This window comes from Emys orbicularis, chromosome 2, assembly GCF_028017835.1.
Source record: "Emys orbicularis isolate rEmyOrb1 chromosome 2, rEmyOrb1.hap1, whole genome shotgun sequence".
Classification (NCBI taxonomy): domain Eukaryota; kingdom Metazoa; phylum Chordata; order Testudines; family Emydidae; genus Emys; species Emys orbicularis.
In genome coordinates this window covers 16,238,016-16,251,795 of record NC_088684.1, presented here as the reverse complement: position 1 = coordinate 16,251,795, position 13,780 = coordinate 16,238,016, and the positions used below count along the sequence as shown (strand labels likewise).

At 40.2% G+C, this 13,780-nt stretch overlaps 1 protein-coding gene across 1 annotated transcript in view; it reads right to left on the bottom strand.

Annotated features, from left to right (window-relative positions):
* Positions 1 to 13,780, bottom strand: part of NDRG1 (N-myc downstream regulated 1) — a 54,502-nt gene that overhangs the window by 18,373 nt on the left and 22,349 nt on the right. Inside the window, exons 4-5 of the mRNA XM_065398619.1 lie at positions 2,937 to 3,042; positions 489 to 609 (exon numbers count right to left, since the gene is read on the bottom strand). Coding sequence (XP_065254691.1) covers positions 489 to 609; positions 2,937 to 3,042 — 227 coding nt within the window. The remainder of the gene's footprint in view (positions 1 to 488; positions 610 to 2,936; positions 3,043 to 13,780) is intronic.

The window sequence follows — 13,780 nt, the reverse complement described above, 5'->3', positions numbered from 1 at the left end:
TTTTACCTCTTTTTTTAAAAAATAATTTAACACGGTCTAAAGATACCACAAAAATGGAGATAAATACCTATAATGTTTTTATTCTGATTTCATTTTATGTTTGTACTTTGGATAGATACAGCTATGAGGGAACAAGATACAGATCCACCGCAATAGTAGGAATAAAAGAGCTGGAAAGCATTCTTTAGAGATTAAATTAGTTGATTCATAATTTAAACTGACCAAAGCACAGATTGCTTTGAGAACCACCCTGGGACCAGAGTCTCATTTAAGAAATAACATATTGAAGTGTGAATTTGCAGACCCAGATTCTGATCTCTATCACACCACTGATTTAAGTGGAGATTCTCTACAGATACCAGTTCAGAACATACAGAAGTTTCCACAAAAGTTTTCTAAATTAAAACTGCAGATCAAAAATATTCTTTTCTGACCAGTTAACAAGCCAACCCTGCAAGCATCAAGATCTTTCCCCAGCTCCAACTCACCCAGCTGGGAAAGATGCTGCTCCATCTTGTTGCCCTGGTGCATCCACATGACAGACTGCGAAGTGTTGTGTTATTTCCTGCATATCTTCAAAGTTGAAGAGGGGGTTGAAGCAAGTTTTGTCTTCAAGAAACAGAGGGGGAAAGAACGTAATAGTCATTAAGATGAAAGACTGAATGGCTTATACAGTTTTAATCCAGATATCACAAGAAACTGCAATTTGAGAGTTTGTATGAGTATTTTAGTCTGAGTTTCTTTAGGTTTCTCTGCAGATTTAATTTTTCAGTAATTTGCAGTATGGTTCAACCAGCTCAGCTTTGTTGCCAATTCTTCAAGAATGTACCACTTTATTGTTAGAAAGGGGATTAACAAAATCCTGCTCCAAAGATAAAGTAATAAAGCAAGTTAGCACCATTTAACACCTTGAGGCAGAAAACTGAACAGTTTCCCAAGAAATTTTTTCATGTAAGTGGTTAAATTCTGGTACTCGTGGTCAAAATTTGTGGCAGACCAAAGTCTCAAGGAAATTCCTGACATGAAAGTTAAACTAGAAGTCAGGTGGGGCAGAAGTGTTTATCCCAGGATTTGGCTTTTAAAACAACTTCCATTTTACTTCACTTTAGTCATCTTTCTTAGGGTTATAATAAAAGAGTGGGGGGTGGGGGGGGGGGAAGCAAATCCAAAGTAGAATCCAAAGTCAATCATCTTTTTTGCAGTATTCTCTTGTCCTTATGTCCAAGGACTGCAAGTTACACCAAGCTAGTCTGAGATTTCCTATGGTAGCTACAAGCAGAATACATTAAGATGAAAATTTTTACAGGAATGCTATCAAACAGATTAGGCCTAAAATTTAGGGTTCTTTAGAAATATGAACTTCTCACATTAAGGTTTCAGCGGAAGCCTGTTTAAGGCTTATTCATTTCCTCCTGAACTTAAAACCTAATGCCAGCTGTATTGCACTAGGGTGAGACCCAGACAGAAATAACCTATTTATACTGTTCAACATGAAAAGAAATTCAGAAGTTAGGCAATGCACCACAAATAGATAAAGTAATTTTTTTAAACCCTTCCCTTGTTAAAATGCAAGGTAAGGAACAGCAAAGTTAGCATAAAAATGTTTAAATATCAACTCCTTTAACATCACATGTAACTTAAGAATTGAGAAGTTTTAGTATAAAATGTGATGAGCAATAAAACTTTACATAGCATAGACAGGTTTTTCTTCCTTCCTAGATAGAAGTCTTACAATCTCAACAATTGTTAAGGCCCAGAGGCCACCTGTCCCTAATCCATGGAAAATAGGAAATGAAATATAGGGATGCTTCTATCAAGCCACCATGAAGAAATGAGTTACAATAGGCTTACTGATGGAAAAGTAAACTCTTTGGAGCAGGGACCATGACTTTCTGTGTTTACACGCAGCACAATGGACCCCTAAATCCTAAATGTGGTAGTGTCCAATAGTAAACATTAATAACTGAGTAAAGAAATGCCGAGTCTTGTGGAGTGACAGTGGCCAAAACATATTTGGTATTAGACAAAAAAGTCAAAATCTAACTGGCATTTTATTGGATTGCATCTATACAAGATTAAACCATGCAGCACTGAAGAGAAACGTCACACTTTGTGCTGACACCATTTCATCATCCACTGATTTATTCTAGTTTGAATCTATACAAAGTTCTAGAGACATCCTGACACATACATAGCTAAATACATAAAAACCCTCAGCAGTATTAGGACAATTATTCAAAAAGGAATCTTCCACAAGCTTCTTTCCACCCGTGTGTCATTTTGTGACACATACCCTTTTCCCTCTCCAAAATCCCTATCAAGCACATGTTGCTGCATGGTGCTTGGAAGGTCCCCAAATATAGGCTATTTTTGACCCAGAGGTCCTTCACCTTTCATCTAGAAAGATTTTATTTATAGGTACAAGGATTTATACAGAGGGAAAAATCCTCTTAGAACTCAAGCCACTTTGTCCCTTAAATCAGGGTATTAAGAAAGTCATGTCTATGAGAGGAAAGAGTGGCTCCACACAAGCCAACAATTAGTCTTTTGATGCCCTTTATCTTAGTAGAAAGGCTGTCAAAGGGCACCACTTTCTACTCACATTTGCCTGCATTCAGCCTCAAGTCCCTCCTCCTGACTGCCAGCTAGCCCATTTCTACCAGGAACAAAATCTAGGCCCCTTGTTCATCTGTACCTCCATGTTGGTTTGTTGCATATAATGGCTCACAGCAAAGTCTGGGATGCAGCAAAGGCCAACCTGGATCAATCTGCACTGTGCAACAATTTACTGGCAAGCTCCCACACCAGGATCCTAATTTTACCCCTGAAAATTATATGGTGCAAGGATCATGGCAGGTTGTAAGTTAAAGAACCACAAAGTGATCAGCTGTTACAGCTGGCCATCACTGTGCTGTTGTATGAAAGATCACACTTACGATTCAGTCCAATATCATGGTATGTTAGGATGGCAGGCCTGTTTCCTTTGGGAGTCCCATACATAGTAACATGGACAGAGCCATGCAGAGTCTCAACATCTTGCTCCTGCAAATATGAAACGATTACTTATTTTAATGCTCCACTCAGTAGATACTACTAGATCTTTTGCATCATGCACATCCAGCATAATTTGAACATCATTCAAAGTGAAAGGAAAAACCTTAAGGAACTCATCACAGCAATATTAAGACTCTTGATACAGACACGAAGTTCATGGTCATTTTTATTTTATGGGATAGATGTCAAGAGCACTGGATGGGTGTCTATAGATGTGTTTTAAAATCAGACTAAATAAGACGGGGGGAGGGAGGGGGTTCATACACTTTGTTGCTTCTTTAGGCCAAGCTTATTGCACACACAAAGGGTTCCTTGTATCCCTCTATTCTCCACCACAAACTCCATGTGCCATCCTCCCATTCCCCTTTATTTTAGGGACCCAATGCAACCCTCCTTCATGCCAAGGCCAGGATGCCCCCCCCATACCAGAATTGATCATTCCCCACATGCCAGGGGTTGTGTGCCCCTCATTCCCCCCCCCCCCCATCCATGCCAGAGGATCTGTGGGTCTCCCACCAGGATCCCCATTCTACCCCCACCAGGGGTTCTACATGCATCTCCAATCCCACATGCCTGCCATTCTTCCTGCCCCAATCATTCTTTTTCTCCTTTCTTTGGTCTTTCAGGATGTCAACATTTCTCAAATGTATTGAGGAAATGGGCAGACCTAAAGTGAAGGGTACTGTTATCCTGGAATGCATTAATGGACACCATCAACTGGTTATTTGATCTACAGACAATTAAATGGGCAGCTGAAGCTGCTAGCTCTGCTAAACAGATGCTAGAGGGTAAATGTGTCGTGTCCCCCGACACCCAATTTCTTCCTTTCAGTTTTCCAATTATAACCAAAAACAACACTCTGCCCTCTAATGCCTTGAACACTCCCTGAAGTTCTGGGATTGACTGGATAGGATGTTCAAAAGTTAGTGTTACATTATCCAAAGAGAGAAAGGTTTTGAAGTGACTATAAGGCCTTGAAAACTTGGCCAATAAATAACCACCGTTAACAGCATGTACAGAAATCAGAATGAGTCACATGCAGTGCTGTTGTAGCCATGTTGATCAAGATATTAGAGAGATAAGTAAGATAGCATTTGTCAAGAATTCCCACACTGTGGTGCTTGTGATGACTACAACATAGCCCTTTACTTTAAAGAATAACCTTTACTATGGCAAAGTGCCCTGTTAACTTCATTGATTTTTACTGTAATCATCCACACACAAAAGTGTCACACTCAGATATCAGGATGACTGCATCATCTCTAGACGTCTGTGGTCAGTACTAGATAAAGCCACTCCATGAGTGTTATAACCAGTGGTAGCCCAAATCTTAACTCCATTAGAGGAAGAGACACTAAAAACAAATACAAATAAGTAGTACAAAAAAAAAAAAAAACCAGCCACCCCTCGCTATGCCTGCAAGTGTTAAATGACAAACCCTTATACTGCACTAGTTTGAAGTTTAGAACATCTTACAGCAACTCTGTGGAAGGCCATTGTTAGGGGGCTATGTTTCTCATTAAGCAGATATCAGTAGCTTACTCCTGGGGGAATACTGCACCACTGCACAATGCAGAATTTTGCAGAAATTTAAAGTCGTGTGCAGAATTTCCTTTCCCCCACCGTAATACGCTGCAGTGCTGCTGGCTGCCACTAGTGGCCACTGGATCCACTGCTTGGGGGAGGGGGCTAGAGGGTTCCTGGCAGCTGCAGTTCCCAGCACGCCCTGAGGGAAAGAAACAGTGGTGCAAAGGAAACTCTGTGCAAGCCTGGGACCAACTATCAGGCTGTTTCTCCCTCTGGGCTCTGGTATGTGGAGGGGGCAAGTGAACATGAGTACCTGAGTTGGGGGGGCCCTGCGACTGAGTTTGGGTGTATTGGCTTGGGGGGCAGGGAGGGAGGAGAGTTGTGGGTGTCTGACCCCCCAGCTGGCCTCTAGGGGAGGAGGGGGCAGAGGAACTGGGTTTTCAGAGGGGTTTCTTTAACACTATTTCTGAGGGAATTTTGTGTATCTGTATTGTTACAGACATACTTGCTGACTGGCATTTTGAAATAAATTACCAAAATAATTGAAACTAGTGTGATTATGTAATGTTATTCTGACAAATAAAATTTGCAGAATTTATTTTTTGTTGCAGAATGTCCTCAGGAGCAGTAGCTGTAGGAGTTGTGGTTCAACCTTGTACTGAAATCTAGTATCTGCATGATTTAAAAAAAAAAAAAAAAAATTAATAGTTTGAAGTTTTCATTACACACACACACACACACACACACACTCTAAATTCTCAACTAAGTCTTCTTATGTTTTAAGTACCAAAAGAGGTGGTGGAGAATACAGGAGTTTATGAAATATTTTATTCACATGTTAGTTGTCTACATCAGTGTTTTTCAACCTTTTTTTGGGCAAAGGCACACTTGTTTCATGAAAAAAATCACGAGGCACACCACCATTAGAAAATGTTAAAAAATTTAACTCTGTGCCTATATTGACTATATATAAAGTAATTCTCTTGAATAGGAATCAAATAAACACAAAGAAAGTATTTTATAATTACTTTATTATGAAATAGTAAGTAAACAGAAATATGAAAAATTATAAAATACTTTATTCAGTGCGCAACCTGGGCCTGTTTGGCTGAACACAAAGCTGATATTCTGAGCTATTTATAGTCCTTAACATCAGTGGTGGGATTCAAAAATTTTAGTAACCAGTTCCGACATTCAAGCATGGTTTAATATTTTTTTCCCACGGCACACCAGGCAACATCTCGCGGCACACTAGTGTGCCGCGGAACAGTGGTTGAAAAACACTGGTCTACATTATGGTTGACTTAATGCTTATCTAGTGATATGGACTTACACTACTTATTCATGAGATATACATCAATGTTTTCAGTCCCATAGCATACTCCTCCACCCTAGGCATAGTTAATATTAACTACAAGGGGGAAGGAATGCAAGCCAAAATAGGGAAAGAACAGGTTAAACAATTGTGACACTCTATACCTTGGGGAACACCCTGCACCTACCTCCCCCATGTTCATCCTTATAAAATGATTGTGTGGTATCCAATGCAGTTTGTCATGCCGGGTGTCTTTGGAAGGCTCATGATGCACTCAGCATTGTTATTGGTTGTAACTTCATGTACAGTAACTCCTTGCTTAACGTTGTAATTATGTTGCTGAAAAATGCGACTAAGCGAAACCATGTTAAGCGAATCCAATTTCCCCATAAGAATTAATGTAAAGGGGGTGGGGGGGTAGGTTCCAGGGAAATCTCACACACACACACACACACACACACACACACACACACACACACACACACTTTAATTCGGTACACAGTGATAATGGTTGTGAAGCTTGGTTGAGGTGGGATATTTCCCAGGGGATGCCTTACTGCTAAATGATGAACTAGCAATTGGCTGAGCCCTCGAGGGTTAACTCATTGTTGTTAATGTAGCCTCACACTCTACAAGGCAGCAGAATGGAGGGAGGGGAGACAGCATGGCAGAGACACCCTGTGTGTGAGAGAGATGCGCATTGCTCCTTCCTTTAAGTATGCTGACCCCACTCTAAGTAAACTGCCTTTCTAAGTTGCTCAGCAAGCTGAGCCGGCAGCTGCTGCCAAGAAGCTCCCTCTGTCCTGAGCCCTGTCGTGTGTGTCCCCTGCTCTATGGAAGATGGGGTAAGTGGGGTGCAGGAGCATGGGGGAGGGGGACACCCTGACATTAGCCAGCCCCCCTCCCCCGCACAGCAAGATAGCAAGCAGGAGGCTCTGGGGCAGAGGACAGGAGCAGCACATGGCAGTGGGGGGAGGGACAGCTGAACTGCTGGCAATTGGTAGCCTGCTGGGCACCTGCAGCACAGGGAACTTAGGAGAACGAGGGGCTGATGGGGGGGGCTGCTGGTTCACCCTGGTTCCAAGCCCCCCACCAGCTAGCTGCAACGGGTTGCTCTTCCTGCAAGCAGTGGACAAAACAGGCAGCTGCCAAATGACATTATAAGGGAGCATTGCAAAACTTTAAACGAGCATGTTCCCTAACTGATCAGCAATGTAACAAAACAACGTTAACCAGGACGACTAAGTGAGGAGTTACTGTATATATTTATGAGGCTGAAATGGTGTCCTCATGGCTTAAAACAAGCCCAGTCCAGGACTGTCCAGGAGCAGAGGGGCAGTTCACACCTCATCAGGGCATGTATTGGACAAACCCAGCGCAGCCTCACAGGAACAAAGGACACTGGCCTAGGCAACAAAGGATCTGTTGGACTCTTAAGTGAGTCACCCCCCCCTTCTCTTGGTCAGTTTGGGACTACGATGAGATAATGCTCATCTGACTGAAGCTGCGGGGGGGGGGGGGGGGGGGGGAAGAGGGGAGGCAAAGCCAAGAGGGAAGAAACAAAAGGGAGAGACGTTTGCCATGCTCTCTCTCTTTTCCACCTCGGTCTACAGACATCACCAAGCAACTGAAGCGCTGATCAAAGGGGAGAGCCTGGCTGAAGGGCGACCAGCCAGCTTGTGGTGAGAAGCATCTAAGTTTGTAAGGGCACTGAAAGTGTTAAGATCAGCTTAGAATGCATTTTGCTTTTATTTCATTTGACCAAATCTGACTTATGTTTTGACTTATAATCACTTAAAATCTATCTTTTGTAGTTAATTTGTTTGTTTATTCAGTGCGCTTGGTTGAAGTGTGTCAGACTCCCCTTGGGATAACAAGCCTGGTACATATCAATTTCTTTGTTAAATTGACAAACACATATAAGCTTGCAGTGTCCAGTTAAGCCTGCTGGACACTGCAAGACAGATGTTCCTAGGGTTGTGTCTGGGACCAGAGATATTGGCTAATGTCATTTGGTTGTACAATCCAAGCAGCGGCTAGCCAAAAGTGCTCACTCACATAGCTGGGAGCAGCTTAAATGCTAGACGCTGTGTGTGAACAGCCTGGGAGTGGGGGTTCTCACAGCAGAGCAGGGTAAGGCTGGCTCCCAGAATCGAGGATTAAAGTGGCCTAGCAGATCAATGGTCCAGATAACACCAGGGGAATGTCACACCAATATTTAGATAAGTTAAATACAGTCAGTCAAGTTGGTAGGGCCTGATAAGTACCTTAGGATGAATTTTAAGGAACCAGCTGAAGCAATTATCTTCAAGAACTCATGAGGGTAAGTGAGGTTCCCACAGAGATGGAGAAGGGCAAACATAAGACTATCTTTAAAAAAGGGGAACAAAGAGGACCTGGGAAATTAAAGACCTGTCAGCCTAACTTTGATACTCAACGATGCTGGAACAAGTTAAGCAATCAGCTAGAAGGATATTCGGGTTAAGGAACAGTCAACTAATCATGCCAAACCAACCTAATTTGATTCTTTGACAGGGTTACTGGCTTAGGGGATGGGGCAAAGCAGCAGACCTATTTTGATTTTAGTAAGGCTTTTGATAGTCCCACATAACGTTCTCATGTGTGAAGTAAGGTCTAGATGAAATTATGAGGTAGATGTACAACTGGTTGTAAGACTGTACTCAAACGGCTCACTGTCAAACAGAGAACATATCCACTGGTATCCCACAGGGGTCAGTCCTAGGTCTGGTACTATTCAATATTTTCATTAATGACTTGAATAATGGAATGGAGAGTATGATTATAAAAGCTGCCTACCAAGCTAGACAGGGTTGCAAGCATTTTTTAAGGATGGATTAGAATTCAAAATGATCTTGACAAATTGGTCTGAAATCAACAGGATACAATTCATTAAAGACAAGTGCAAAGTGCTTCACTTAGGAAAGGGGGGGGGGGAAATCAAATGCACAACTACAAAATGGGGATAACTGGCTAGGCAGTAGTACTGTTGAAAAGGACCTGGGGGCTATAACAGATCACAAATTGATTATGAGTCAGCAATGTGATGCAGTTATGGAAGAGGGCTAGAATTCTGAGATCTACTAACAGAAGTGGTGTAAGACACAGGTGGTAATTATCCCACTTTGCTATGCACTGGTGAGCCATCAGTTGGAATATTGTGTCCAATTCTGGGTGCCACACTTTAAGATGTGGACAAATTGAAAAGAATCCAGAGAAGAGCAACAAAAATGATGAAAGGTTTAGAAAACCTGATCTATGAGGAAAGGTTAAAAAACTCTGCATGTTTAGTCTTTAAAAAAAAAAAAAAAAAAAAAACACGACAAGAAGGCTGTAAGGGGACCTAATAGTCTTCCAATATGTTAAGAGCCATTATCAAGAGGACTGTGATCAATGCTTCTCCATCTCCACTGGAGTGAAGACCAGAAGTAAGGAGCTTAATTCGTAGTAAAGGTAGTTAAATTCTAGAATAGGCTTCCAAGGGAAGTTGTGGAATCCCCATCATTGGAGGTTTTTAAGACTAGGTTAGATGAACACCTGCCAGAGATGGTCTAGGTTTACTAGGTCCTGTCTCAGTGCAGGAGGCTGGATTTAATGACTTCAATGTCCCTGCCAGCCCCACATTTCTAGGATTCTGTGAAAATCAGTACTAAAGGTAGCTGAAATAAAAACTCAAAGAAAGGTAAACCACAAAAGATTATGCTCAAGTGTAATGAGTCTGACTAGCCAAGCAATGAAATTCAGGTAAGAGCAAGAGTGCTTGGTAGAACCTTATTCCTAGGTATCGCATCACTGTACTGTATGGTATGGAGACACCCAATGTTTTGGCACCCTGCCAGCTCCAGGCATGCATTTTCTTTTTAACTTGCCTTTAAAAAAAATTAAAAAAAATAAAATAAAAATAAAGAGCTTTGCCTTAAAGCATACTTTCAGGGTAGCTTTGTTTTTCTCATCAAATCAAATAAAGGACTGCACAGAGGAATGAATATATATCCACATCTGAACACCTTTACAGTACAAAGCCAAAATACCCAATACTTATAAGTAGGGTCAAAAAACACAAACAAAAAAACTTCACCTTTAATCTAATTCACAACTCAGTAATATTATAAAAAAAATACACAGTACACCTTAGACATCTAATACTAAAGTAAAGTAGAATTTACAAATTCTAGCATTAAGTTTCTCTTTTTCGTCACATTTTTGGTTGTATCCGCACCAAAATTGCAAGACCCACAAACACTAAATGAGCCTAGATAACACTTTATCTGACCTATGTTCAATGTCACTAACATTCAGTCTCAAAAGTATTTTCACACCCGCCCCCCAGATCTCAATACTTACTGCATTATTTATTAGGTAAACAGTATCTTCCACATCCAGCACCATTTTTAGAAACAGCAGTGTGATATAAATCCAACAAGTCACCAGGCAGAAACAAGCAGCAGGTTTTAGTTTGACTCTGTAGAAAACTGGGTTATATAGACAAGCTGCTATTCTGCATAAGCTCACAGCTCCCGTGATACTCCAGACAGAAAACCAAAACAAACTAATTTAGGAGGACGTCATTCTTAAATAGGATTTGAGTCAGGTTTGATCAGAAGACATGTCTATTCAATACAGTTCAGATAAAGGGCAAAATGCAATTCTCCACTGTACATAATGCTGAACAACCTGTTCTGAGGGGAAAAACAAAAACAAACGAAAAAAATACAACCACACTTAATACACCCAAGTCAAATAATTAATTTTGGATGCAACTCCTGTTAAATGTCACATACACTGGTAGAAGCAGAACTCCAAACTCAACTATTTTGGATACAAGAAAATTCAAAGCTTTTAATCGCAAAGTCTACATTTCCCCCCCCAATGTAAAATTAGATACACATTTTTCTGAAAAGTACTGAGTTTGAAGAAGCTTCTAGTAAGAATTTGAAGGTATACAATAACTTTAAAATAGCACTTTTTCTTCCAACAGGAATGATTAGAAGGGCTACTTCTTTTGTTACACATGCAGACACACTTACTTTGCACTTGTATGGCTTATTTTCTAAACAAGGCATGAACTATAGAAGGGATAGGCAACCTATGGCACGCGTGCTGAAGGCGGCACACTAGCTGATTTTCAGTGGCATTCTCACTGCCCGGGTCCTAGCCACCGGTCCGGAGGGCTCTGCATTTTAATTTAATTTTAAATGAAGCTTCTTAAACATTTTTAAAACATTTATATACAACAATAGTTTAGTTATACATTATAGACTTGTAGAAAGAAACCTTCTAAAAATGTTTAAAATGTATTACTGGCACACGAAACCTTAAATTAGAGTGAATAAATGAAGACTCGGCACACCATTTCTAAAAGGTTGCCGACCCCTGAACTATAGCATTTATGGATTTAGTACACCTCAATACCAATAATCTCACATATCCTACAATTATTTTTTATTCTAGCTAGAGATACTGGTATGGAATATTACTGCATGGTAGCTGCTGTAAACATTCTCTCCATTTCAGTGGTTGCCCCTGGAAAGAATGCAACTCCCCTCTTTTATAAGAAAAGTCTACATTTAGAATTTAAATACTTTTTTCATTTTATCCATTTGATGGAAAGATCTTTAGACTTCAGCTAAACAAAGCCATTGACATTTAACCTACACAACCCACTGACCCTTCACTATTCCAATTTGCCCAATCTAAAATTTGTCTTAACTTCAACCCCTAGTGTCAAACTATTTTTGGTTGAATCACATGTAGGATTGGGAGACAAAAAATTCTAATGGTTGATGTGAATAAGACTGCTCTTAACAGGAGGTGTAATTCTTCAGTCTTTATTAGGAGACTATGGTATAGATTTTTACCTGACAGACTATTTTCCCACAAGAGTTTAATCATTAAGAATTCCAGAAGTTCTCATACCTGGCCAAATCAAACCAGTGTCCTTTATATAAAGCTAACTACTTCACATCTCTACTGAGCCTTATTACAGATCCAGAAATCTGTCTACGTGATGTTGGGGATGAGCGTTTTAAAATGTAGAGCACTGAAAACAGATGGCAGCACATCCCAATCAACGTCAATGTTATATTAAGAGGCTCTTCACTGACCAATTCGTATTAAAACACTGTCTTGGAAAAAAATCCAAGGTACACTAATCCTATATAAGGATAAAAGACAAACGTGCCATCTGTTCTTATATCTCTAGCTTTTAAAAAAGGCACATCCCTACTGAGCGTCCTATAAACAAAAACCACACAAAGTTGTTATGGGAACGTTCTATATAATGCAATTTGAGAGAAGATGTTTTAGTCTGAAAAAGAGTTTATCCATTTTAAAATAGACACTTTGGTCATCAAATGACACTGTTGTGTAGTCATACGGTTAGAGAAATGAAGCAATTTGTACATTGATAGCATGCAGAGAAGCCCATTTATTTCCTCTCTTCTCTAAGGCTTTGGCTACACTGGCCCTTTGTCGGCAAAACTTTTGTTGTTCAGGGGTGTTAAAAACACTGCCCCCGAACGACAAAAGTTTTTACTGAAGAAAACAGTGCTTTGTCGGCAGGAGAGCTCTCTCCTGCTGACAAACAGTAGCCACACTGCGTGCCTTTTAGTGGCACGGCTGTAGCGGCACAGCCGTGTCACTAAAAGCCTCGTAGTGTAGCCATAGCCTTAGACTGTTGAGGAAGGTGGTTAAGTTGGATATATGTTTATAGTTTTTAAACTATGGGATATATGCTCAGACCATCGTAGACACTAAAAAAATAAAGAAATAAGGTAGGCATTTTGCTTGAAGCCAAATATTTTGTGTTTCAACTCAAACTAGTGCTACATCAACACTATTTGAAAGTGTAAGCTTATCCTTAATCCCCTATTCTCTACAAGTGCTTTATTTGGATTTATTTAAAAAAAAAAAAAATGTACAATTCCCTCGTTCTACGCACACTAGGTCTTTTTTTTTTTTTTTTTTTAAATATAAAGAAAAGGGCTTATTAACCTAAACTTGTGTAAACTGTATCCTACCTTTAGGCTTGTTTTAAACCTATATTACTTATAACTTCTTGGATAATTGAAAGTGAAAATTTAAAATCCCATTTACTAACTACTGTTTATGCTCTGTTTAAATTCTATTTCTCTATTGATTTTTTTTTTAAGTGTACAAAGCATTTTTACTTCTAATTTAGCACACAATGTTTGGTTCTCTAATTGCAGGGTAATGTTGGTCTAAAACTGCATTCACTGAATTTTTTAACGATGGTCACCACATTTTTATCTATGTTTAGTTATGTGTAAAAGCCTGGTCAAAGTTTAAACATGGAGCCTAAATTTAAATTGACAGTGTTCAGTTTAGTGGTCAAAATCTCCCTACTTCAGTTGCATGGAGTTGGGCACCTTAACAGTTTGATTTCAGTGGTGCTGAGTTCCACAGTCTTCCATAGCAATTGTAGTTACTCAGTGCCTCGGAGTCAGGCCATTTATAACACTATTACCACTGTCTAGATGACATTTTGGTACCTTATTGCAGGCACTCTAGTTCTGGCCAGTGATTGTTCACATCGTAATTAGCAAACGGGTTACACTATTTTGCCAAGATAGTGTTTCAATGCATCTCCCCTCAACCATCCATTTGAGAGAACACCGCTATGGGGCTGATCACTGTAGCTATGACTACTTGTACCAGTTGGGGATCTGCCCTTGTAAGTACTGAAAAGAGATAGACTCTTGTCAATTTATGACATGGCTCTTTTTGTAAGAAAGATACAGAGCAGTAGGGGGAGATGAACGGACAGTCACTTTACCAGTGAACAATGATGGCCAATAGCCATGGAGTTTTAAGAAACGATTGCAACTCATCTCTGCCATCTACAAA